At 35.5% G+C, this 26,510-nt stretch overlaps 3 protein-coding genes across 4 annotated transcripts; 1 reads left to right on the top strand and 2 right to left on the bottom strand.

Annotated features, from left to right (window-relative positions):
- Positions 1-60: 60 nt before the first annotated feature.
- Positions 61-2,345, top strand: LOC103570943 (myrosinase 1). 2 transcript variants are annotated; one of them, XR_549007.2, is made up of 7 exons: positions 61-285; positions 375-508; positions 576-833; positions 929-1,121; positions 1,202-1,464; positions 1,544-1,620; positions 1,923-1,935. XR_549007.2 is itself a non-coding variant. In XM_008548858.3 (6 exons), the coding sequence occupies exons 1-6, from the start codon at positions 108-110 to the stop codon at positions 2,319-2,321; spliced, it is 1,581 nt and encodes a 526-aa protein (XP_008547080.1). In that variant the 5' UTR covers positions 61-107; the 3' UTR covers positions 2,322-2,345. The 2 variants fall into 2 exon arrangements, 1 of the variants encoding a protein (XP_008547080.1); XM_008548858.3 differs by having other exon boundaries at positions 1,202-1,620; positions 1,923-2,345.
- Positions 2,346-3,002: 657 nt separating this feature from the next.
- Positions 3,003-7,668, bottom strand: LOC103570944 (uncharacterized). Its single transcript, XM_008548860.2, has 3 exons — positions 7,565-7,668; positions 7,281-7,460; positions 3,003-6,761 (listed from the first exon to the last, which is right to left on the bottom strand). The coding sequence occupies exons 2-3, from the start codon at positions 7,434-7,436 to the stop codon at positions 3,804-3,806; spliced, it is 3,114 nt and encodes a 1,037-aa protein (XP_008547082.1). The 5' UTR covers positions 7,437-7,460; positions 7,565-7,668; the 3' UTR covers positions 3,003-3,803.
- Positions 7,669-8,679: 1,011 nt separating this feature from the next.
- Positions 8,680-26,416, bottom strand: LOC103570945 (collagen alpha-5(IV) chain). The gene is made up of 22 exons (XM_008548861.3): positions 25,586-26,416; positions 22,678-22,860; positions 16,361-16,405; positions 16,067-16,288; positions 15,727-15,789; positions 14,982-15,218; positions 14,746-14,907; positions 14,409-14,685; positions 14,173-14,349; positions 13,933-14,097; positions 13,491-13,840; positions 13,168-13,417; positions 12,893-13,086; positions 12,585-12,791; positions 12,303-12,508; positions 11,383-12,226; positions 10,996-11,308; positions 10,655-10,920; positions 10,492-10,579; positions 10,061-10,417; positions 9,689-9,981; positions 8,680-9,613 (listed from the first exon to the last, which is right to left on the bottom strand). Exons 1-22 carry the CDS (start codon positions 25,682-25,684, stop codon positions 9,086-9,088), a joined length of 5,526 nt encoding a protein of 1,841 aa, XP_008547083.1. The 5' UTR covers positions 25,685-26,416; the 3' UTR covers positions 8,680-9,085.
- Between the last annotated feature and the right edge of the window lie 94 nt (positions 26,417-26,510).

Genomic DNA, 26,510 nt, shown 5'->3' on the forward strand with positions numbered 1-26,510 from the left:
AGATAATATTTGTATTAAAAATCAGAGTATTTAATGACTTGTTTGTTAGTTTTTTAATCTATAGTTAAAATCACCGCTGCGTCGTTTTTTTATTTTAAAAAAAAACTATGAATCTTATAATTCTAATATCAATACTACCAATTATTAGCGGCCCGGTATTTTCGGCCACTGAAAAATTGGTTACGACTAAGCCCGAAAGTGCCGGGGTTGATAAATTTCCAGATGATTTTCTATTTGGAGCGGCTACGTCGGCTTATCAAATCGAAGGTGCTTGGAATGTATCAAGTGAGTCATTATTATTATTATTATTGAAAGTTTTAGAGGCTTAGAAAAGAATAAACTTTACTAATTTGGTGGATCAAAAATTTAAATAGACAAAGGAAAATCTATTTGGGATCTATGGTCTCACGAAAAGCCATCCGTAGTATATGACGAAACGAATGGTGACGTGGCAGCAAATTCTTATTATTTGTACAAAACTGACGTCGATTTGGTCAAACAACTTGGAGTGAGTTCTGAATTAGCGACGAGTTGATTTATTTTCAGTATAATTTCATGACTTTATTAATTTTCAGGCAAATTCGTACCGAGTTTCTTTGTCCTGGTCGCGAATTTTGCCAACGGGTTTTGACGATTACGTCAACGAAGACGGTATCAGATATTACAATGATCTATTTGACGAGATGTTGAAGAAAAATATAACACCTTTTGTTACAATTTACCACTGGGATTTGCCACTTAATTTGGAAAATTTGGGCGGATGGGCGAATCCGTCAATCGTCGACTGGTTTGTCGATTACGCGCGAGTTGTATTCAATGCATTTGGGGCGAAGGTTTCTGTCTTTTATTTTCATTAAATTTGAAAAATCAAATTTATTTTGAAGAGGACGGAAAACAGAATTGATGGTAATTTTTTTGTAATTTTCAGGTCAAATTATGGGGGACGTATAATGAACCCATGTTCAATTGCTACTACACTTATAACGGAGCTTGGGCGAGAAAAAATCCGATTTATAAAACAAAAGCTGGAATTTACGATTTTCTTTGTGGCCATCACGCATTGCTGGCTCATGCTAAAACGTATCAGTTGTACAAAAAAAATTTCCGCGCAACTCAAAAAGGTCTGGATAAAATTATCATGGACTCAACAACCCATAATTTAAACATCATAAATTCTAATAAAATATTAAATTATTTTCAGGAGAAATATCAATCATCATAGCGCCTTTTTCAACGATTCCACGAAATCCAAGTGACCCAGAAGACGTCGAAGCAAATAATTTTTATCTACGATTCCGCAATGACTGGTTTTTGCACCCAATTTTTTCAAAAAAAGGAGATTACCCGCAAGCAATGAAAGACGCGATAGCAAATCACAGCGCGATTCAAGGATTCCCTAAGTCACGCTTGCCCGAGTTCACAAAAGAAGAAATTGTGTTGATAAAAAATTCAGCGGACTTTTTGGTCATTAATTATTACACAATCGTAACCATATCAAAGTTCAAAAATTTAGATATAAAAAAAACGGTATCTTTTGATGCAGATGTAGGCGCTCGTCATTATTTTACTGTACCAGATACATCAGTTGTAGGATATGAGAACCAATGCACAATTCCATATGTATGATACCAATTTGAATTAGAATAGTCGAAGTCCATTAACTCAGAACTTTCCCCTTAATTTTGACCCCTACCCGATTCTATACATTTGTGTTCTGTATATTTATATACGCATCAAAAATGTAATGAACGTGCGCATGCGCATAGTCTAATCTTTGAAGAAGAAGTGGCATTCGTTAAGTAGGAATTTCCAGAAAATTTCCACTCCTCCGTAGACTAACTGTCCGAGTTAATGGAATTCGACTGTAATTGTTTTCGTTTTCTTGCGTACATTGACTATGAAATTTAAAATTTATCCAATAGTGCCAACCATGGGGTCTGTCACTAACCATACATCGTATAACACGTAAGTATGATATTCCAAAAATAGTAATTGGAGAAAATGGTTACATGGACTACCATAATTTGGCCGGGTTAAACGACATCGACCGAGCAGAATATCACTATTATCACCTGAAAGAACTTCTCAAGTTGATAAAAGAGGGTATCAATATCAAAGGGTATTATGTGTGGTCACTAATTGATCTTTTTGAATTTAGTAGAGGTTACACTTGTAACTATGGAATTTATGCAGTAAATTTTACGGACCCAAATCGAACACGAACACCCAAAATATGGTCAACAAAACTATTGAAAGAAATTTATACAACGAAAACTATTCCTTCATCTTTTACTAATTTCGTCAATCAAAATAGACAATAAAATCTTAATATTTTGTGATATTAATTTAAGTATCATCGTATCTAAAAATAGAAAATATTGTTAACAATATAATTATCCCAAAAAAATTTCGTTTTCTTTCTTACTGTGCCCTGAACTCACCTAAAAAAACCGGGTGTTACAATTTTCAAAAATTCTTTTCTCGGCTATTGAATTCATTTTGTATAATAAATATATAAAATATTCAAATATATTTTTTGATTTCCTACATTTGAGTATTCACCATAGATAAAAAATATTCATATTCTTCTTTATCACATTTTTGTCACTTTACCGATAAGTTTTTAATAGCCGAGCACGGAATTTGCCAGAAAAACATTTGGTTTTTTTCCAAAATTACTATTCTAACTTTTTAATCTTAACAGTAAAAATGCAACTAATAAATATTTTTATTCAAAATTTTATAGCCGCCTTAGTTAATTATTTCTGTAATAAATTTAAATTATGAGGAAAAGAAAATGGGAAGTGACTTAGGTACAGTTTTGTTTATTTTTAAAATTTCTAATCAATTCTACTGATAAATTTAAAAAAAAAGTTATACTCTATCATAGAACTGATGAAAAATTTAAACCATGGTATAAAACCATAATTAGGAAATAATAAATCTAAAAGGATAAAAAAAATATTTGAAATTTACACACCACACATTTTATTTAGATAATTTGATTATTTTATCTCAAATGCTGGTTTACATAATTAAAATTTTATTTTATAATTATAATTATAATTTTATATTCTTTATCTTTACTGCTTGTACTATTATTATATAACCAAATTTTATATCAATATTGTTCCTTGAACAAATCAAGATCTACATGAAGATCAAACAATTCATTGCCTCTATTCTCCAAGAAAATTATCATCGATTTTTATATATACATAAAATCAATTTTTTATCCACCATTTTTTTTACCGCCTCTAGGAACAATCTGTGATATATTTACAATTTATTATCCTCCCATTTGCTTATTACTCATAATATATTTATGACTTTTTAAAAATTTAATTTGTTAAAAAAAGAAATATGTTCATTTAAATTCAAAGTAATCATAGTACGTGCAGTAATTAATTTTTTTCTCCACTCATCATCACAACGCACTACCAATTATTTATTTGTCTTAATTAACATCAAATAAATTCAAAGTTCCGCGAATAATCATAAGCATTTAAGAAAAAATAAAAATCCCATAGAAATATGAAAATAAAATTTGAAATTTGAGGGAAGATTATTTTTATGGATTAACATCTATATTTTTTCAAAAAAAAATGCTTTATTCGTTACTTAATATCTTTAATTTATATATATTTATATATATTTAATATATCAGTAGAATAAAATTGAACCGGTAGATCCTGAATTATTGTAAGAATTAATAACAATAATAAAATTATTATTAATTAATTGATTAATTATTCCACATTACTTTTTAAATTGTCATACAATATTAAAATAATAAAAAATAACTAACCATCCATTCGTGAAAGTTTGTCTTCCAAGCTGTCCTGACTGTCATTAGTGTCATTTAAATTAATGGTATCGTTGGCCTGACTCAGAGCAACCACCGAATCATCAAGATTTGAATTTGTTTTCTGGCTCAGAGGCGAAGAAGGAGCGTCAAAAATATCCGATGACTCTGGATCGTCTTGCTGCTCGAGTGCTGCAACTACAGCTTCTTCATCCGTTTGTTTTTCTTCCTCCTGTTCAGCATCGACTTTGGAGACATCATTTTTTTCGGCCGCGGAATCATTGAGCTCCATTGCCTCCTTTTCGGGTTCCTCTGACTGCTCGACTTCCATTTGTTCATCAGCCGGTTTCTCGGGCTCCAATTCTTCGACGGCCTCGACAGCTTCTTCAGCGGCGGCTGCTGCTTTCTTGGCTTCGGCTTCAGCCATCATGCTGTTGATTTCAATGCTCATCTGCTCAACTTCTGAAGGTTCTTCAGTTTTTATGAGAACTTTCTTCTCAATTTTATCTTTATTCTTCTCTATCTTCTTTATCGTCACGCTCTTATCATCCAACAAGTCGCTGTAAGTTTTTTCCTCGTCATAAATACTCTGGTTTGTTTTAACAAACACGCGTTTCAACGGCAATTCTTGTTCGTCCTCAGAGTCATGTCGTTCTGGAAGCATGTCGTCCATCGGCTCATATGTGTCTTTTCTCAAACGCAGTTCCTCGATCTGAAGACGCTGTTGAGCGACAGTTTTCTCTAGCTGCTCAACTTTCTCTGAAATCTTATCATTCTTATCTACAACCGGAGCCACCGGAGTTATAGTCACTGGTGCAACGGTCGTGCTAGACTGCGATGTCTTCAATTCAAATTTAGGCGCCTCGGTAGTAGCAGCAGCGCGTTGTTCAGTGGACACTTTGACAGCTTGCGGTACCTTGGGTTTACTGATTGTCTTGATGACCCGCTTGACAATTTGACCGGTGGTCAGTTTCGCGAGATCAGCAGCGTCTATTTCAGTACCGTCCTGATATCTCCACTCGACATGTTCAGTATTACCTTTACGAATTATTTTGCGTACGATAACTCTCTTGGTGCTTTTAACAGCGGGTGTCGTGGACTTGGCGTCCGCTGCTGCTTCTTTAGCTGGAGCAGCAGCTGGGGTAGTGGTGGTGGTAGTAGTAGTGGTTGTTGTTGTTTCATTGGCTGCTGGTTTACGTACAATAATACGCTTAGTTACCTGGACAGTTTTGGGAGTGCCTCCTTCAACTTTCTCCTCCTTGATGACCTGGGAGCGAGTGACCTGGCTCTTCGCTGGAGGTTCCTGTGGAATGTTTTGTTGTTTTAATGACATTTTGTGTTCTTGGAACACTGAAGCAACAATCTTCTGTACCTCGGCTTCAGTGTCATCGGCACGAGCCCCAGCTCCCTTGGGTGACCCATCAGATTGCTTGGAATGCTGGACCTTGGTGGTGGACTGGCTGGGACTTGCCTTGGCCACGACTCTCGTCTCAGCTGTTTCTTTACGCTGAGACGGCATCATTGTCTTTATTGTCTTTTTGACAATCTGTCCATCCTTAGCACGGACAAAGACCACCTGCTCCTTGGGCTCTTCCTTGACGACGCGCTGCTCAGGTTCTTCCTCGCTTTCCTCAGACTGTTTGGAAATAGACTTTGGATATTTCTTAAGCAGGGAAGCCGGTGGCTCATAATCGTCGTCACCGTCTGAGAATTGTTCTTCTTCATCTTCCTCTTCAGACTCGGTCTCCATTTTCTCTTTAATCTCCGGTGAGAGACCATCTGGTCCCATTTTTTCTCCCGCCTCAATGTGCTGCTTGATGTGAGTCACGTAGTCTGCGCGGTTGCGACAAGTCTCTTGACAGACGTCACAAGTCAACCCTAAACCAGTGCGTTTGCTGTGAGTGAGCTGGTGGACTTCAAGACTCTCTTTGCGTTTGAATGCCTTGCCACACTCCTCGCAGATGTGCCGCTTCTCCACGGAGTGGGTGCGCATGTGACGAGACAGGTGATGGGAGAGCAAGAAGTCGCGAGGACACAACTTACATAAATACGGACGATGTCCAGCATGAGTTTGTAAATGACGTGCCAGTTTAGTGCTGGTCCTGAATGCTTCTTTGCAGTACTCGCAAGTGAAACTCTTGTCTTCTGAGTGCTGCATCTCATGGCGCTCAAGACTCTGCTTGTAAGTGAAGCGTTTGCTGCAGATGTTGCATGAGAAAGGTTTTATAGATTTATGTGAAGTGTCCTCGTGCTTCTCAAGATCTTCGCGGGAGAAAAACTCGCGGTCGCAGTGTTGACAGCTGTGACGCATGTCCTCGTGATGAATCTTCTCATGGCGGGCTAAAAGATTCGCACGCGTGAAAGTTTTCTGGCAAATTGTGCAGGAGTACGGCTTCTCCTCAGCGTGAGTGCTCATGTGCTTTTGCAAATCGTACTTGGAGAAGAACATGCGGTCGCACTCTGTGCACTTGTGAGTGCGGTCACGATGAGCGCGTTGGATGTGAAGCACCAAAGATTGACGTAGTGGGAATGTTCGGTCACACTGATCGCATGCGTGAACGCGAATTTCACCAGGTTCCAATTTACCAGACTTGTCATCCATGCTCTCCTCGTCAGCTTCGCTGTCACGATGCTCCTCTTTGTACATCTCCTCGCGATCTGACTTGACTGATTCTTGACGTTCGCGTTCTCTGCGTTCGCGATCCCCGTTATCTACTCGCGGCTTCTTCAGTGATTGTTCGGATTGGGTTCGCTGGTCGGCTGAGCGCTTGTTACCAGCGCTGTCCATCGAGTCGTTGGTTATTGGCGGGAAGGGACGAGGCAACACTCCTGTTGCTGGGTATGCTCGCAATGCATCGTCAGCTTTTTTGCATTGGAGTTTGAATTTGTATGAACGGTCTAAATTCCAACGGCACATTTTGCAAATCATTTGAGGCATTCCATCAGCTGCATATACCTACAATTAATTTTATTATATATTTTTTTATTTATAAATTTATAGATAATATTTGATTATTTTACGATATTTTATAAAAATTTTTAAAAAGTAAATTTTCTATAAAAAAAAAATTTTTCTAAAATTCAAATAAAATTTCTGAGTAAAATAAAATTTAAAGTGAAAAATTTTTTAATAAAAATGAATTGATAAAACAAATGTATTTTGTTTATTAAAAATTTCCAAGTATCACGAGAAATAAAATCGATAAAAAATATGAAACTCATAAAATAATTCAGAAAACGATTTTACCAACACAAAACTATTGACTGGCTTTAGCAAGCTGGTTCTACATCGCCGATTGCCCCTACATTATACACTATACATCAATTACCAAATCACACACAGCACGGAGTAAATGTGTAATTGACCATTGAATATTGAAAATATGATACGATAGTAAAATAAATAATCAGATACCGATAAATAAATAAATGTATTTAAATATTCATTTGAAATAAAATGAAAGGCATACTGTACCTCAATAGAGACACAAGACATTATTTGCAGTGATAGCGGGACCTGAAAGGGCCTGGATGGATCTCTCTCATAGATGAAGTGCAATGGCTCATTCTCGCACAAGCAGAATCGGCAAACTCGTCGAGACCGCAGTGTAGCCGCTGATCTATTTTCCATTTTTTATTTTTCTTTATGTTGATCCTGAGTAGTATAATAAAATGTGTTGTGTAATTAATGAATTATATTTTAAAATTTTAAATGTTTGATCACGATAAATAATTATTTTTAACAAAACTTTGTCTTACCCGTTAGCGCATTAATAGAAAATGACGCCGAGCGTCGGTAAGGCGTCGCGTCAGACGTTTTGCTACAAACACTCGGATAATAAAGTACACACCGCTATGGCGGAATTAACTCTGGATCGCATTTGCCCTGCGTGGCGTCGTCAAGCCTCCTTCACTGAGACACTAGCGACACTCTGGTCTTTGTACGGTGGCGCCAATTTGGTTTTTTAAATTTACCCGCCGCTGGTAGCTTTTGTTTCTCCGTTTCCTTTACTTGCAACGGACAGTTGAATTGTCCTGTTCCTTTATTGTGAATTTTGAAATAGACAACTCGTTTTCTGCTGTGATGACCAAAGATTCATTTAATGGCACCTGAGTTAATGATCGTGATTATTTTTTATCAGGTGAGTTTTGTAATTTGATTTATTTAAATTTATATAATTATAGTTTTGTAAAATTTGTTTTCTTTGATGAGAAATTATTTATTTAAATATTTGAGGACTGGAGACGAAAGATTTTTGTTTTAAATTTTTTTGAAGCCGCGTAGAAAATTTTTTGAATCTTCGATTTAAATAAAAATTTAAAATAATTTATTTTGAAACTGGGGTTAGAGAAAAAGTAAAAGTTTTTTTATCTTTAAGTACTCAAGTAATGAGTGTGAATGTAGCAGACATCAGACACATTTAAAATTATAAATAATTTAAAAAAATGCGCATTTTTTTTAAATTTTATTTTCTTAATTATTTACTTTATTTATTAATAATTCAAAATTTGTCTGTCTGCTGCATTCACACTCATACCCAAGTGGCGCATAGTTTTGTGACATCAATAAGATATCAATTTTTGCCTATCAAAGCACCAAAATGTTGACAAAACCATTTTTCAAAAATGTCTGCTTAAAAAACTTGACCCAATTGGCGGTCAAAAGTAAATTACAAAAAATTGTAAAAATATTTTTGAATCGAAATGACTTTTCTCAGACGGGAAAAAGAAGACAATTTTCCATAACTCCCAGGACCATCAGTACATCCTATTTACTTAAAAAATAAAATTTCTTGTCCTTTTAATTGACATCTTAAAGTTGTCTCCTTGCTACTTGGGTAGGCTTAAAATTTAAAAGTTAAAATATCAGAGCATAACTTTTACAAAAGTATTTTAATAAAATTTGAATAACATACATTGACAATAAAATAATTAATATTAATAATAATAATAATGATATTGTTAAAATTATATTTAATGCAATCTATAGTAAAATTTATATTTGGCAGTACAATTATTAATATAAAATTTAAAAATGTACATAGTACAATTATGGCACAGCACACGGCAATAATCCTGTGCGATTCAATTTTAAATCTCGTGCATCGATACCAATTAAATGACACTAGGTATAACTTAAACCAGATAAAATAATAATATTAATATTAATAATAATAATAATTATTATATACATATATTAATTAATCAATTAAATAATAAAATATTAAATTGACGTCATAAGTAGTGAGTACTCGAGTACTGAGTACTCAGTTATCAATTTTAAGCATTAATATTATCGGGTCTACGGAATTGCTGATTTCTACGGTAGTAACCTTGTTGAGGTGGTTCGTAGTAACCTTGGGGTTGTTCGTAGTAGGGTCTGCCTCGTGAAGTTGGTCGTCGACGCTGTTCGTTATCATAAGGCTGAACTGGTGCTAGAGGTTGAATCGGCTGTACACCCCCGATGGTGGGTACACGCTGGGGAATGTACTGCGGTGGCGGATAACGGGATCCATTGCTGCCGATTGGCTTGAGACGACTCCCATTTTCTTCAATTATTTGTCGTCGCACACATACAGCGCACCTACTTACCCTTGACGTGTGGTCTGCCTTGAGAGTCTGGGGCTGCGGTTTACGGAACATCTCGTGGTCTTCTATGGTTGCTAGCCAGTATGAAATCGCTGTTGAGAAGTAATTGCAAGTACCTAGACCACGACATTCGATAAACGGCCGGGTACGGAATTCCTCGAGACAGGAACCCGGTGATATCAGTGATTGCCCACCGCCAGCAGCACCCGCATCACGATGCTGGATTGGAATTTATTTTTTTTATTATTAAGTAACTGGCGGGAATAAATTTTGAATTGAATATTTTTTATTTACCATAAGGAAACTGTAACCAATCCAAGCTTCATCCCAACCACCAGGACACGATGGTATTGTCATGGACTGACTGTGGACTGCAATCATTCGTGTTGGTGCTTCGCAGACAGAACATCTAGAAATATAACGACCGGATTCACGTGCAGGTATTGGTGTCATCATCATTGGCATCGGTTCTGTTGAACTTAACCAGTAACTGTAGTCATTACGTTGGGCGTAATCACAAACGTTGTTCAGGTTACAGAATAAGAAAGGCATTGTTGAGAATTTCCTAACGCAGCTACCAGCAGCGCCTGTAATAAATAAATAAATAAATAAATAAATGAGTTGGTGATGAATAGACTTTAGGAAAGTGGGAATGGAGATACTGACCAAGATCTTGAGCCCAAGGATGCCCGTTACCCATGATGTGAAGCAGAGAGAATCCATCCCAGAGTTTTGTTGATCCACGGGGACACTGAGGAATCATTTCGGTTTGAGAGTGACGAGCGAAGTGGAATCCGCGGCTTCGTGGTGCAGGTGCTGGGAGAGCGTCATCTCCTCGTTCACCAGCAAATCCGGGAGCACCTTGACGACCCACAGATCCACGAGGTCCTGCTCGGCCTGGAAGACCATCTTCACCATCGGGGCCTGGACCCCCGGGGAGTCCGTCGTCACCACGTTCACCTTCGAGACCTGGGAGTCCGTCTAATCCTGGCATGCCCATCATTCCATCGCTTCCAGGGAAACCTACGAGTGATTTATAGAAGATATGAAATTATTTTAGTAAAATACTTGAGGTTTTTTAGTGGGAGATAAATTACCTGGTGCTCCTGGTAAACCGGTGTCACCGATGAGGCCTTTGGTGTTGTAGAAGGGGAAGCGGTTGATACCTCGGTCACCTTTTGGCCCCTGGAATTGGAAAAAATATTTGTTTATTGAATTGATTCATTAGTTGGCTGATAAATTAAGCAGATGATCAATTACTTTAGGTCCTTCCGGTCCAGGTATTCCAGGAAGACCTGAGAATCCAGTATCACCGCGTTCGCCTTTCACACCTGGGTAACCGCGAGCTCCATCTCTTCCTGAATCGCCGACTTCTCCTTTAGCGCCATGTCTGCCATCACGTCCTTGGAAACCAACGTCTCCTTCTTGACCTTTAGGCGCGTAGCTCGAAAAACCTGGCTCTCCGCGGAAACCTTTGGGTCCGAATTCTCCTGGAAAACCTGGAAGTCCTCTCGGACCAGGGGTTCCTGAAATAAAAATAATGTTGATATAAAATTTTCAAATAAATAAATATGTGTGTAAATAAAATTATAAAATTTTACCGGGTCGTCCTTCAAAGCCACGAGGTCCTGGGTCACCATGAACACCTTTGGGTCCAGGAATGCTTCTACCAGGTTCACCACGAACACCTTTAGGTCCATCGGGTCCATATTCACCTGGTGCTCCTTTTTGTCCAGGACGACCTGGGATTCCGGGTTGACCATTTAGCCCATCCATTCCAGGTTCACCAGGTTCAGGAAATTCTCCTGGTGGGCCTGGACGTCCAGTAGGTCCTGTGTCACCAGGAATTCCTGGAAGACCAGGCAAACCAGGGAAACCATCAGGGCCTTGGTAGCCTTCGTCACCTAGCATTCCCTGATGAAAAAAGAAATTACTTCGTCTTAGGATATCATTTTAAATGAAAGTAAACTCTGAGAAACAAGAATTACCTTACGACCAGGGAAACCAGGAAGACCAATACCACCTTGTTCACCTTTTCTACCTTTAAGACCGTGATATCCAGCGTCACCAACATCTCCTTTGTCAGCTTTAACAAATGGAGTTATTCCTGGTTCTCCAATTTCACCTTTAGGTCCTTCCCAACCAGGAAGACCAGAGAAACCACGTGGACCAGCATCACCAGGTTTGCCAGGTCTTCCCATAGCGCCTGGATCTCCATCAAATCCACGTTTACCCTTTGGTCCATTGAAACCAACAGGTCCAATAGGCCCAAGCTCTCCCTTTTCTCCATCTCTTCCACGAATACCCGGAGTTCCTGGACGGCCTGGCAGTCCGTGGTCTCCTCTTTCTCCCTTAAAACCATCTGGACCAATATCTCCAATTTCGCCTTTGGGTCCAGGTCTACCATTGACACCATCCCATCCGCGTTCACCCTTTTCCCCGGGAATACCGTCAAATCCTTTATCGTCACGACCAGGCTCACCAGGAAGTCCAGGACGTCCATCAAAACCAGGCATTCCTGGTGCTCCCATCTCTCCTTTAGCTCCCGTGTCTCCCATGTCACCTTGAGGTCCACTGAATGAACTTTCTCCAGGCTCACCAGGTAACCCATCAAAACCAACATCACCGATGACTCCCGGAGGACCTATGGGTCCAGAAGGACCCGGCAATCCCGGGAATCCTTCATCACCTAGTTCACCTTTAGGTCCCATTGCTCCATCGATACCATCCATTCCCATCCATCCTGGAGGTCCAGGCTCTCCGATTTCTCCAATGTCACCCTCTTCACCCGGACGACCCATTAATCCCGGAATCCCAACCATTCCAGGGTAACTAATCATCAAAACAATTCATTGAAAAAACACATTATTAATTAAATATCTAATTAAAAAAAAAAAAAAAAAATTACCCTTCTGGCCCCAGATCACCATCTTCACCCCGACGTCCAAAGAATCCAATTTCTCCTTTCAATCCCTTGATACCTCTAAACCCAGGAACCCCATCCACACCCTTCATTCCAAAGTTACCAAGCATACCAGGCATACCAGGTAGACCTGGACTCCCAGGATATCCACGAATTCCCTGAATACTGTCACCTCGTACTCCCTTGGAACCCTGTACCAAAAGGTTATATTCAAATAAATATATGACGTTACATTGACATTTAGACTCGCTCTAAAAATTTTTTTACCTGAAGACCAGGAAGTCCTTCGAAACCAGGAGCTCCTTTGGATCCTTTAGTACCTTTGGGACCATCGTCTCCAGTTTGTCCACGAGACCCTGCTGGTCCCTCTACTCCGTCATCACCTTTTGGTCCTCGCAAACCTTGGTCACCAATTTCTCCATACAAGAGATTTGTTCCTGAGTCTCCTCGGTCTCCTTTTTGTCCTGGCGGTCCCTGAATTTAATAAAAATAAAATGATTCATTAAATTCAGTTTACAAACTTTTACTTGATGGAATAAAATCAAGTAGTGGATGGAGTCAATTAACAAAATTACCAGAAGACCAGGTAGACCTTGTTTACCAGGTTCACCCGCGAAACCACGAGGCCCTTGATCACCAGGCATACCAGCATATCCTTTCAAACCTTGAGGACCTTGGATTGCAATTCCTTGGGAACCAGGTAAACCTGGAGCTCCAAACCAACCTTCATCTCCAGATCTTCCCTGGAATCCCTTGAGACCAGGGAAGCCTAAAATTAAATATGAAAATAGATATCGAGTACAAGGTATTAGAAAAAAAATGATATTTAATTACAAATTGATAAATTTACCTGGCTCTCCACGTTTTCCTTTGTATCCTTTGTCTCCTTTAATATCAATGTCGTACTGCGTGGACTCTCCGACCTCTCCTCTAGCACCAGGGTCACCTCGTTCACCTTTCGTGCCGGGTATGCCGTCTAAGCCTGGATCACCACGCAAATATTCTTTCGGAATATCTGCAGCATCTCCTTTTTCTCCAGGTAATCCATCATATCCTGGTCTTCCATCTCTACCAGGTTTACCCGGCATGCCAAACTCTCCCTAGATGAATGACAACCGATTACTAAATATTTCAGAACAAATAATTTGTATAAGAATTATTAAATGTGCGCACTTTTTCTCCCTTGGGACCTGCAGGGCCGTCATCGCCCAGTTCACCAGGTGGTCCAGGTGGGCCTTGAACACCCTCGAATCCAGGATATCCTTTATCTCCGACATCACCTGGAGGAACTACAACTTTTCCAGCAGGTGGCCATACGATTCGTCCAGGTGCTCCTTTAGGTCCTTGAGAGCCAGAAATTCCAGGGCGACCACTTTCACCCTCTAAACCCATTGGTCCTACAACACCAGGTTTTCCATGCTTGCCTTTGAATCCACGAGGACCTGGGAGACCTGCAAATCCTGGAGCTCCAGGGTAACCATTAAGCCCAGGATCACCACGTTCGCCCTTAGGACCCGGCAAACCTGTTAAATAATACATTTATTTTATTTCTGAGGAATGTTGATAATTTAATATTAACTGGGTCAAGGTGACGTAAATGTCAGCAGGCCATTACCTGGTGCACAGATTCCACAATCGTCACCACGTAGACCTTTAGGTCCTTTGAAACCTGGAACTCCTGGCCAACCATCTTTGCCCGGTGTTCCTGGAGTTCCTGGTAATCCATCTTCACCAGGAGGTCCACGAATCCTAACTCCTTTGCCAGGGAAACCTTTCTCACCTATTTTATAAAAAATTTATAATAATAAGTAAATAAATTGCTAATTGAAGAGTAAAAAAATATAAAAAAATTTACCAGGAGGTCCAGGGTCTCCACGATCTCCTGGGGGACCATTCAAACCATCGATTCCAGGTTGACCATCAGGTCCAGGTGGACCGATGATTGTAACTCCTGGAAAACCTTTAGCTCCCACTATACCCGGAAGTCCGGGTTTACCCATGGGTCCCATTGGCCCCAGTGTTCCAGGTAATCCTGTACAAGAATAAAATCACTAAGTATCCTTCACTAGGATTTCTCCTCATAATAATTACCATCATCTCCTTGTTCTCCTTTGATCGAAGACCCCTTGGGTCCAGGTTCACCAGGTGCGCCTTTAGGTCCCGGAGGACCAGGAGGCCCAATATACCCAACTAATCCCGGATTTCCATTACTACCCGGTTGTCCAGGTTGTCCAGGTGGACCTAGATCTCCTTGAATTCCAATAGGTCCCATAACTATTTCATCGAGCTCTGGAATATATTGACCTTTTTCTCCAGCAGCTCCTTGTCTTCCAGGAGGTCCTCTATTACCCGGTTCACCAGGTTCGCCCTAATCATAACCATTTATTAATTAAATAAATTTAAAACAAATAAATTAAAAGACACTCACATCCCATCCGTCTTCTCCAGGACTACCGGCATACCCCGGCGCTCCTTTCTCTCCCTTCTCACCAGCTTGTCCCGCAGGGCCTTGGACACCTTGTTTACCTCTCGGTCCATCGTCACCTTGTTCACCTTTGACTCCTTTCACACCCAAGTATCCAGGACGTCCCTTTAAATAAATTTAATCAATTTTTTACACTTAATTAAATAAACGACCAAGTAAATAAGAAAAATAAAACTTACAAGAGGCCCACGCTCTCCCATTTCTCCTTTCCTTCCCCAGTCACCGTAATCTCCACGAATGCCCTTAGGGCCCTGAGGTCCTTTTACCGGAATCGTATCCACCTTTTTCTTCCACTCACGACTATACGGTCCAGGTTCTCCGCGATCTCCCTGCTCACCTCGTTGACCCTTGACTCCGTAAACAGAGTCTCCTTGGTCACCACGAAGACCTGGCAGACCTGCGGGACCCGGGTATCCCTAAAAATAAATTTACATTTAATTCCATTCGCGTCCACTGAAAAAAATCTCCTATTACGTGACATATCATTCCTTTGTCAGCTTATACTATTGAGTGCATCTGAACGCGCTTCACGTTTCCATGATTTAATTTTATTTTAAATTCTGTACGTACATTTTTTAAAAATTAAATTTTTTTTATTTGTGACTTTAATTTACAAATAGTTATATAATTATTTCAATAATTATTAGCGACTTGATTTAATCAGTTCAAATAAAATAAACGTGGGATGCAACCTAAATTCTTGTTATTTTTATCGGTAACACACAGACATTATTTTATATATCAAATCATATTATATTAAATTGTTTGATAAAACTATGCGACAAAGGAAGTGACAATGAATCTGTGCATTAGATAAAAAAAAAAAAAAAAAAAAAAAATTTACGCGTGTTCAAATCAATGGTTTTATGATAAAAAAAATATAATTATTCATTTGAATAAATATCTACATATATTAATATTTACCATGTCTCCGGTATCACCAGGATAACCCATTTCACCAGGATATCCGTAGTCTCCATCAAAGCCCTTGAAAAAAAAAAAAAAAAAAAAAAAATACATTTTTTATCATGCGAGAAAAAATAGAAGAATTTATTAGGAGTTTATCAGACATCAGACAAATTTAAAATTATTAATTAAAAAAAAAAAATATTAAAAAAAAATGTACTTATTAATTTAAAAATTTTCTAAATGTGCATTTTTTTTTAATTTTATATTTTTAATTATTTACTATATTAATAATTGAAAATTTCTGATGTCTGCTACATTCACGCTCATGAGTTTATTTTAGAGTAAAATAAATTACAGGAAGTCCATCAACTCCGGGAACACCGCGGTCTCCTTTGACACCCATAGAGTTGATTCCACCTTCACCAGGTTCACCGACCGGACCTGGGTCTCCATCAGGACCTTGTAACCCTCTCGGCCCATACGTTCCTGGGATTCCCGGTGGTCCAGCACGACCATCTGTACCGTTACAGCCGTCCAAGCCATCGGGACCTCTCACTCCTCCGATTCCTGTGTGTCCCTATTAATAAAATTCATATTTTAATTATTTATTTATCACTGAGGAAGTGGTGGGAAAATTTTAAATACTTACTGAGAGCCCTGGCGGTCCAGCGAACCCTTGGATTCCGACTTCTCCCTATAAAGTAGAGTTTTATTTAAAAAAAGCTGAGAGAAAACAGACGAAGAAATTAAGAAAATGGTTTACGTTACTCAAGATGTTTAAAGTTTATGTGAATGACGTTATTTAGAAAACTAAACCGTAACTTGGGTTAAAACGGTCCTAAGTAAACACATTCCGGGTACCGACAACCAGATCATTAATTTTTTTCGTCTACCAGCACATGGCTTTTATAATTTTTTTTTTTGTATTGTTTTTATTGGACTCCTGAATTACTTGGGTACTTAAATAAACAAAGTACTGGTATTATTATAATTATAATAATTATTATCTAGAGGGTTATTTTAAAAATGAGTCAGCCGTACAGTTGGAGACAATTAAGTCTTAAAAGAGCAGCCGAAAAGTTCTTAGCGTGAATTTCAGGCGATTAATCATCAGATTGCATGTTACGTGTTAAATAAAACTTGACATGTGAGACACTTCTGTTGGGATGAAGGCTGGTTGCATAAAAGTGCATATGCTGATTGCTTTTTATGGCAAGATCTTGGATCTTGGAGGGCCATAAACTAAATGAGGAGAAAGTGGTCGATGTTAAATCCCGTGTCAGGGACATTTTATTTGTCACTGAATTATTTTTCGCCTCTTCGGCCTCATGCTGATGTCTCGTAATTTTTTTAAAAATTATTAAATAAATATCTCCGTTTGTATTTGCGATAAAGAATAATTTCCTGATTTAGTTATCAGAGAATTTGAAAACATAAAAAATTTAAATGTAAGAGTAAGTGAAAAATTATCAAATCAAATGACATCCGGTCTTGAAATGCGGAATGTACATTCCGACTGATTTAATACTTTAGATATTTATATATACATATATGTATATATATTTTTACTTCTCAAGATCGCGGATCATGTGACTTTTGATGATCTAGTAAATTGTGAGCGGACTGAGGGAATATGAGATAGCAAATGATGGTTTCGGAACTAGACCGTCTTAATGCAGAATAAAGGATATCAGGATACGAGATCGTCAGGCATCCGGTTTCGTCGATGACGCTAGTATATATATATATCTATTATGCTCGAAACTGACAATGAGATACTTGTTCATATGTTATATTGTCAATGGGAAGTCATATTATCAGCTTTGTTGTGTGTATTAAGATTTCTCTATTCATTCTGGTCTATATCGCATTAATTTGACAACTGAGTTGTCAACAATAGCAACAAATGTAATCGTTACCATGAATTGATAACTCAAATAATTAATTCATTGTTTTGTTGCATTTATTTATGAATTTGAGCCAATTTTTTATTGATCATTTTAATAATTTGAAATTTCCCGCTATGAAAATTTAAAATTTTCAAAAGAGGGAAGTTATTGGTTTCGGTCCGATTTTCGAAAAAGTTGACATCGGATCTTGATGTCTTGAAGTCCTAGGAGGCTATTTCTAGGTGGACAGACTTAGAACTGATTAGATGATGCCCCCGAGGTCTCTCAACATCCATCCTTAATTTTGATTTCGGTCCAAGACTTTCTTCGAAGAAACTTAGAGAAATCTAGAAGACTCCTTGATAAAAGCTTGACGAGCTAGAAAATGCATTCCTTGAGCTCGAAAACAGCGGGAAGTTTTGAGGCTGGTCCGCAGGGTCAATCGATAGATTTTTTTTTTACACAATGGAGTAAAAAAGAAAAATGAAATTTTAATAAAGTTGAAGTGTTTTGAGGCGTTGAAAATTTTATTGACGATTGAAACATACGATTTTATGTTTTCCCTTGCGGATACCATAAAAATTACTATTAATATAAAAATGTTTAAACGAATTTTTTATTTCCATTTGAATTTACTTAAAATTTATTTAATGTGTTCCGTATCTAAAAAAAATAAAATTTAAAAATAATTATTAGGACCAGCAGGAAATGTGTCATCTCGCCTACTCTTTTATGAACTTATTTGATAACCCGGTTGTCACTGAAATTCAATAAATCAGTGTCTATTAAAAAAAATCTTAAATATAATATAATGTAACACAATTATCGAGTTGACCTAACGATAAAATAAGACTTTTTTAAGCCAAGTAAAAAAGTAAGTGATGGATTTATTTTCGAGTAAAAATGAGGTAGAAAGTGAACGGGTGAAATAAAAAAAATGAACCGTGGGCTGAACGGAAATTCATTTTCACCCCCGCTGATGCGATACAGGAACAACAGCCTCTTCGTATCCGTTCGTCCTCTTATCGTGCGTGTCATTCACTACATATAATACTATTTTCCTCTTTTCTACTCTCTCTTACTCAGCTTACTCGCTTTAATATAAATATAATGTGTATTGTGTGTGCACATAACTGAGTAACACATAAAAGCAAAAACAGAATCTGAATCGAGAGCATCTGGCTGGCGACCTATTCCCTCATCTACACTTTATAGTAACATATATAGATATATATATATATATATATATATATAGCCTTCACCAATTCCGTTAGAGGATGCATGACACTTCCAGTCTAAACTCTATCTAAACTTTTACTATCGATTTTGTCCACTCGACTATTTAATTTCTCCCAATTCAATGGATATTTTATTTAAAACAAAAGTTTTTAATTTTTAATTTAACTAGTTCTGTTTTATATATTCTACAAATAACTATTATCGTTTTAGTAATTTAATCTTTAGTACTTTACAACCACATGAACTGTAAACCCGAGTAATAAAATTCTTTCGTTAAAACTTTAAATGAATTTTCTATTTATAAAATTCTTCAATACTCGGTTGTAATTTACAATATTAAATAAAACAATATGTAATTGTTCTCAGGAATTATTTGTAAATTTAATCGATATTATATGTACTGTTCTATTAATAGGTAATTATTGATTTTTTTTAAATTATTTAAATAAAATTTTATTAATTATGTATTTGCTGTTTTTAGTTTGGATTAAAATTTAAATTTGAAAATTTTATACAATTTATTTTAAGGAGAAATTACTTGAGATGTTTGATGATGTGAAAAATTTGAAAATTCAGTTTTTGAAAAAAATTTGGGTCACGGATTTCAGTTGTGGTTTTTTAAAATTAAGCTGATGAATTATGAATTTAGGAGGGATCAATATTTATAAATTTATTTGTTGTATTTAGTTTTAAGCTGAATTTCACGGCATTAAAGTGTCTTGTAAGTTGATTTAATACTAACCACTGGATTAAATTGTCAGTAAATCAATTTCTCTACTATTGTTTTAGGATAATCTACTGATCAATCAACAGACAGTAAAGCTATTACGAGAGATAAAAGGGCATTGTGAGCTTAAAGTTTTATAGTTCATTTAATTTTACTAAATTTGAAGTCTATTTTTTTTTTTTTAATTTAGAAGAAAATAAAAAATTTTTTTTATGGTTATTTAACTGTACATTTATAAAATTTTTTGAATAGAAGATTTTGAATCCCACTTTATCATGAAACGAAAAATCTATTTATTTATTATAAATTTTTTGTATTAAAAATTTCTAGAAAATTTTCTGATTGTCGAAAATTATTTTGAATTTTATTAAATTTGAAGTCTATTTTTTTTTTTTAATTTACAAGAAAATAAAAAATTTTTTTTATGGTTATTTAACTGTACATTTATAAAATTTTTTGAATAGAAGATTTTGAATCCCACTTTATCATGAAACGAAAAATCTATTTATTTATTATAAATTTTTTGTATTAAAAATTTTTAGAAAATTTTCTGATTGTCGAAAATTATTTTGAATTTTATTAAATTTGGGATCTTTTTTTTTTTTTTAATTTACAAGAAAATAAAAAATTTTTTTTATGATTATTTAACTGTACATTCATAAAATTTCTTGAATAGAAGATTTTGAACCCCACTTTTTCATGGAACGAAAAATCTATTTATTTATTATAAATTTTGTATTAAAAATTTCTAGAAAATTTTCTGATTGTCGAAAATTATTTTTAATTTTTATTAAAGGAATCTTTTTTTTTTTAATTTAAAAAACTTCTAAATCACCATTTTTTACACTAAAAGTAATCAATAGAAGCCTGTGAACAATTCGAACTAAAAAATTATTCGAAATGTACAAATTTTGATTTATTAAAAAAATCCAACATCTGTATTTTTTAATAATTTATTAAATATGAATTAAAAATTAAATACTTGTCATTAAAACCAAATATTAAAATTCAAATAAAATCTACTAACATAAAATATTTTTCAATGGAATTAATATTTAATTCAAATTGTATCAAGCTGCCATAAACTGTTTAAATATATTCACGCTCATAGCTCCGATATAAACATAAAATATTAATTATTAACAATAATATCAATGAATAATAAATGAAGATTAATAATAATAATGAATAAATACTAAAAATAATAATAATAATAATAATAATAATAATAATAATAATAATAATAATAATAATAATAATAATAATAATAATAATAAAATAAGAAAGATCAATGCCAAAGGCGAGAATTGTAATAATTTGCAATGACGCCTACAAATGAAATGTCAAGCCCGAATAAGTAAAGAGTCGTAAGAAGACGATTTGCAACAATTGCTAATGATTGTAATAGTTGATAGTTACACAAGCGTTTACTGTGTTACTATATTTTATGCGATAAAAGAGCTTGCACAAGTTTAATATGAACCAGACACTTGTATGATAACTATTTTATTATCCTGGTCTATTGATCTATTAAGATATATGAGAAATAAAAGGCTACTTGTGGCGTATAGCGTATAGCGTATAGAGTCTACAACAGCTTTTATTTATAAGAAGAGAAGTAAGACAGACAAGAAGAATAATAAGTATGCAGTGACTTACGTCACTTGCTCTTTGATGTGATATTAAGTTTATACTGGCAAAGTTGTTTGCGTAGGGTCGCTAACTGATTAATCGTAATAACAAAGGCCAACTCATGGACCATCAATTTCGTCATCCTCTATCTGCTCAATATATATCCATATATATGTACATATGAATGGTTCAGTCCGCAGCTCATTTTACTGGATATTTAAATAAGTAGAGTACTGACTGTAACCGATAAGTGGCTAAATTGTCTATTTATTTTGTTTATTTACTTATTTATTTATTTATTTATTTAAATTATCAGGATTATTGTAAATAGCTATGAATATATTTTAAAAAAGTTTTATTAGCATATATGAATATGAGTTAACCGATGACTTCATAACTGCCGGCATTAATACCGATGCATAATGCTGTGAAAATTTAGGTCGGTATCCAGCAATGTAACGAGTACGTGAGGATGAAGAGCGAGTTAAATTACCCGCGAGCTTTTAGTAGACTTATAAATTATTAATACACAATCGATTTTCAATTTAAGTTTACAATTAAAGTTATGTACGGTGTCAAAATTCATATATATATGTATATATTTTATTGATTTTTTATTAAGATTTAATTAATACTATTGTTATTTCGTATGATGACCTGGTTTCGAGCTCCAGGTATTGATTTTACAGTAATTTTATTAATTAAGAACGTTATTTTTAATGGGGTAATTTATCGCATTTACTGTTTCTTGGCTTTTTTTTTTTTACTTTGAATTATAGTAAATTGTTATTATATGTAGGTTACTAAGATACGACCCACGTATCATTGTGATGAGATTGCTACATGTCTATAGTCTTTAATATGTTTAAGTAATAAAGATTTTTAAAACAGTTTTTTTTTTTCTTATTTTAAATTTCAATATTTTAGTGAACCAGAGTAAGGGAATGATGAAATATTAATAAATATCACGAAAGTTCATAAAAAAAAATATTTAAAAATTTTTCTTGAATAAAATTTCTGTTAAATTTTGAAAAAAAATTTTTTTAGCTGATTTCAGAAATTTTAAAAATTCTACGCGATTAGAAATGTAGTATCCATTTTGCCTCTTAAAATATTTTTTATAAAAAATGATCAAAGATTTTAAATTAAATTAAATTTCTCGTCAAAGATTAAGTTTCGATTGAATTTACTTTTAACAAAGTTAATTGAAAGTTCAAAAGAAATGGCGGTAAAACTGCTAAATAATTTCTGAAACCGCAGTAATTTTTTTTTCTCTTTTTTTTTAGTGAAAGAGAAATGTACCACACGAGCAAATTTACCGGCCTACGGTTTGAATCACTTGTCGACTATTTTTAATCACCAACGCACGAATTTAGTACAGCCGTTAACGTGTATGGTAATAGTTTAAAATATAAATTTCCAAATACTTCGTATCGATCAAGTGAATAAAAAAAATAATTAAATCAACTGCTCACTCACTCGATATCCTTTTTCACCAGTGCCACCATGTTCGCCCCCAGCGCCTTTTTCTCCTTTGGGGCCGTCCGGTCCATCCGGTCCAATGTCCCCAGGTGGTCCTTCTGGGCCCTGAGGTCCAGATATTCCTGGAAACCCTGGCTGTCCTTTTATACCTTTGCAATTACATTCGGCTTTACTGCATATCTAAAAAATAATAAATAAAACATTAAATGTCACTTCCTAGTCTCAACGAGGTCACGAATATTTAAAACCATCAAAGGCTTACGCGTACTATTAAACATCGTGTATTATTTCAGTAGATTTTCTTATTACGAAAACATGTTTCCCTTAAAGTTTATTACAAAAGATAAAATTATATTTATCCTAAACTTCCAGCTCCTATTTATAACTCATATGAAAAACAAATAATGTTTCTTAGAAGCAGTATCAATTATTTGGGTCAACATCACTCAGACAAATGTCGTATTAAGAATTATTCCGCTGCACAAACATGAAATTTTAAAATCTTTTATCGGATTCTCTACAAATAAATTTTATTTCAAACCCTCATCGGGCTCTAGAGGAAAGAGAGAAAAAGTAACTCGAAATATTTTAAGTGATTCGAGGTTCTTGAACTCGGAATAATCGTTTTACGTCTTGATATCTTTAACACATGCAATCATACGGTCATGTAGTATACAACGGGGTAAAATGAGTCACTATTTTTAAGATAAAATTTTTTTTAGGAATAGTTACAGGGTTTGGAACAAAGTGGGATAAGGTGGTCAGTTCAAAATTTGGGGTAAAATTGTTATTTTTTTTTTTTTTTTAATTAATAAATCGAGTAATTAGAAAAATTTAATATCAAACATTTGAAAAAATTTTTTTTTAAAATTCCTTAGTTATAATTTTTATAATGGAATGGGGTAAGTTGGTCATTTTGGATTTTTTTTTTAAATTAATAAATGGAGTAATTAGAAAAATTTAATATCAAACAGTTGAAAAAATTTTTTTTAAAAATTCCTCAGTTATTATTTTTATAATGGAATGGGGTAAGTTGGTCATTTTGGAATTTTTTTTTAAATTAATAAATGGAGTAATTAAAAAAATTTAATATGAAAAATTTGAAAAAATTTTTTTACCAATTCCTTACAATTTTTATAATGGAGTGGGGTAAGTTGGTCAGTTCTGATAAATGATAATTAAAAAATGGAGTAATTAAAAAAATTAAATGAATTCAACCCCGAGTACAAAAAAAAAATTGGTTTTATTAAAAAAGAAGTGTTCATCTTGCCCCAGGTCTCTTATATAGTATGCATGTCGTGATACGGAGAGTAATGACCTGCAGGTAACAGTTTTAATAAAACTTATATATGCATTGTTTAGTAAAATAAAACAAAGAATACGAGTGCCGTAGCCAAGAGGCTGTGCCAGGACATAAACCGTTTCAGGATCGCAACACGATTGTACGTTATCTTGATCAGTTGTATGCTTATGAGAAACTATATAAGTGAACAGTTAAATAGTTAGTGCAGGAATTAACATCAGCATCGGCATTGTGATTAGATTGGATTGGAATGGTTGTAAGGAAGCTAACTAAACGTTAGCCCTTGTAGTGGAGTAAGTAGATTAGTTAGCTAACGTGAATCCTTTGATTTGCTGGTGGAGTTTATAACCATGACACGTATTTAGTATCTCGGATAGAGAACGGGACGGAAAGATTTCTTGAGAGAAGTTTAAACTAGAGTACGTAGAGAGTCCTGGGTACTCAGTACAGAGTACAGAGAGCTGAATACAGAGCAAAGAGACTTTAGATTTAGCTTTAAACTGCACAAGTATACGATAAGTTAAGTGTAGAGGGAAACGGAGTTGTTTTCAAAAGCCTCTCAATCGTGCGCTGATGCTATTCATAAAAAAACTTGAGTTTGTTTATGAAATGCTTATTCTTTAGCTCAGTCTTAAAAAACTAAATCCTCTAGGCGGCTTATTAAATGAATTATAAATTTATTTTAGCTTTCAAACGGATTTTTAGTCTTAATTACATCATCGAATTACTTAATGTTTCTGATAAATTCTCAATCGTTGATAGAGGTTAAAAAATTTTGAATCTATTATCGTTTTGAGGGCAGATAACTCGTTCATTAATGTTGTTTTTTTTCTTTTATTTTTTTTTGGCTCGACATTTGAAATTAAATGAAAGAGAAACGGGCATGAGATCAAACCGGAATACTGGGTTATCTTGTCGTTTGACACACGCTGATCGCAGTAAATTTTTATACAAAAAATAAAATCTATATATATATATATATATATATATATATGGATGTATGTTCATGTACAAACGCTCATTGATATTACGGGCACATTAAAACGCGGCTCTTGCATCTCTTATCACGCAATATTTATTAATGTTTCAGATCAACTCATTTTTTATGACTAAATTATTTATTTACTGGGGCATAATTTATTTGGCATGAGAGTATTCAATTCAATATTGAATTACTGAGAGCGCAGTGAGCTTCAATTATGATAATTTAAAAACCCCGTTATATGAAAAAATTACTGGGTTTAATAAATTATTATTTTTTTGAACGGAAGGCAGATTAAACGACGATAAATATAAATATATGATTTAGTACTCGGTAAAAAAAAAAAAAAAAAAAAAAAAAAAAAAAAAAAAAAAAATGAATAAATTATTGGAACCACTTGGAGTAAAATTAAAATTTAAAAAATAAATTTTAAGTTGTGGTCTAAATTTAAAATAAGTTATTTTTACTGTGGGGTAAAATTTAATAGACAGATTGAACTTGGGTATGTTTAAATTTAATGACAGGTCACGTGTCATCAAGGTTGGATTCACTGATCAATTGTCGATGCGACACACAAGTAATTTTTAAAAATAAAATTTAAAAAAAATGAAAAAACTCACCACAGCGTCAGTTGAAGAAAACCAGGCGACAAAAACAAGAAGGATCCAAAAAACCGGCATGTATTTAGTGCCACAGGAGTAGCCACCCCTGGGCGCCATCCTCGGAGCTCAACCTCTTGGTCTTCTGCTCGGAAATTATCTCGATCTCGTTACCACCCTCGAAGTATTAACGTGCGAAAAAAAACCGTTATCGTGCTACCTCGTGGCGGTTTTCAGCATGGTTATAACAAAAAAAATATATTCTCGAAAACGTATCGAAAACGAACCGAGTAGGGTCACACTAAGCACGGAGCCTCGTGCACCCGACGACAGTTGTCTCGCTCCCGTGTTAAACACAGAGAAAAACCCTCCACTTGTTAAACTTATTCTCCTTCTCTTTGTCTTGTTCTTGTTGTTCTTCGTCTTGCCCGATTCCCGATGTAGGTTTTTTGTTATTTTGTTCCTTTGCTCTCCTATTGCTTGACCGGCAGCAGAGCACCAGAATGTACAAGTCGGTTTGCACTGGGCAAGCCTACGCGTAGTCCAATGTATCCTTACGCTCGCGGGTATGCATGGCCAGAGATGGAGACAGAGAGAGAAAGAGCCACGAGGAGAAACACAGAACACAGATGACACGCGAAAGTAAAGACACAAGACACAAGCCAGCCGGTTGTGAGTGAGCTAATGTAATGGTAACATCGTATCGCGTCTCTCTTGTAGCTTACTGTAGCTTAATGTGTGCTTATGGCCTTTTTAACATTTGTTTGAGTTGGAATACTGGTCCAGTGACTGCTGGTGGCGGCAAGCGGTCCCCCAGTCTCCTTCTCGAGTCTCGAGTAAAGAGCCGAGAAGTTTACTGGGATAGGGAGGCTGCCAGAGACTAAAGATGCTGAAGAAATCGGGACCGCACAACAGTCTCGGGAGGATGTGCGTTCAGCGAGCGAGC

This window comes from Microplitis demolitor, chromosome 7, assembly GCF_026212275.2.
Source record: "Microplitis demolitor isolate Queensland-Clemson2020A chromosome 7, iyMicDemo2.1a, whole genome shotgun sequence".
In the NCBI taxonomy this organism is placed as follows: domain Eukaryota; kingdom Metazoa; phylum Arthropoda; class Insecta; order Hymenoptera; family Braconidae; genus Microplitis; species Microplitis demolitor.

What these genes read in the sequence shown, in the direction of transcription:
- LOC103570943 (XM_008548858.3), top strand. Translation starts at nt 108, where the DNA reads ATGAATCTTATAATTCTAATATCAATACTACCAATTATTAGCGGCCCG. An exon ending in AGGTGCTTGGAATGTATCAA is followed by an intron (nt 286 to 374) that starts GTGAGTCATTAT and finishes AAATTTAAATAG; the next exon opens with ACAAAGGAAAATCTATTTGG. An exon ending in ATTTGGTCAAACAACTTGGA is followed by an intron (nt 509 to 575) that starts GTGAGTTCTGAA and finishes ATTAATTTTCAG; the next exon opens with GCAAATTCGTACCGAGTTTC.
- LOC103570944 (XM_008548860.2), bottom strand. Translation starts at nt 7,436, where the DNA reads ATGGAAAATAGATCAGCGGCTACACTGCGGTCTCGACGAGTTTGCCGA. An exon ending in TGTCTTGTGTCTCTATTGAG is followed by an intron (nt 6,762 to 7,280) that starts GTACAGTATGCC and finishes AATTAATTGTAG; the next exon opens with GTATATGCAGCTGATGGAAT.
- LOC103570945 (XM_008548861.3), bottom strand. Translation starts at nt 25,684, where the DNA reads ATGGCGCCCAGGGGTGGCTACTCCTGTGGCACTAAATACATGCCGGTT. An exon ending in CTGGTGATACCGGAGACATG is followed by an intron (nt 15,219 to 15,726) that starts GTAAATATTAAT and finishes ATTTATTTTTAG; the next exon opens with GGATACCCGGGTCCCGCAGG. An exon ending in AAGGACTTCCTGGTCTTCAG is followed by an intron (nt 12,509 to 12,584) that starts GTAAAAAAATTT and finishes CTTTTGGTACAG; the next exon opens with GGTTCCAAGGGAGTACGAGG.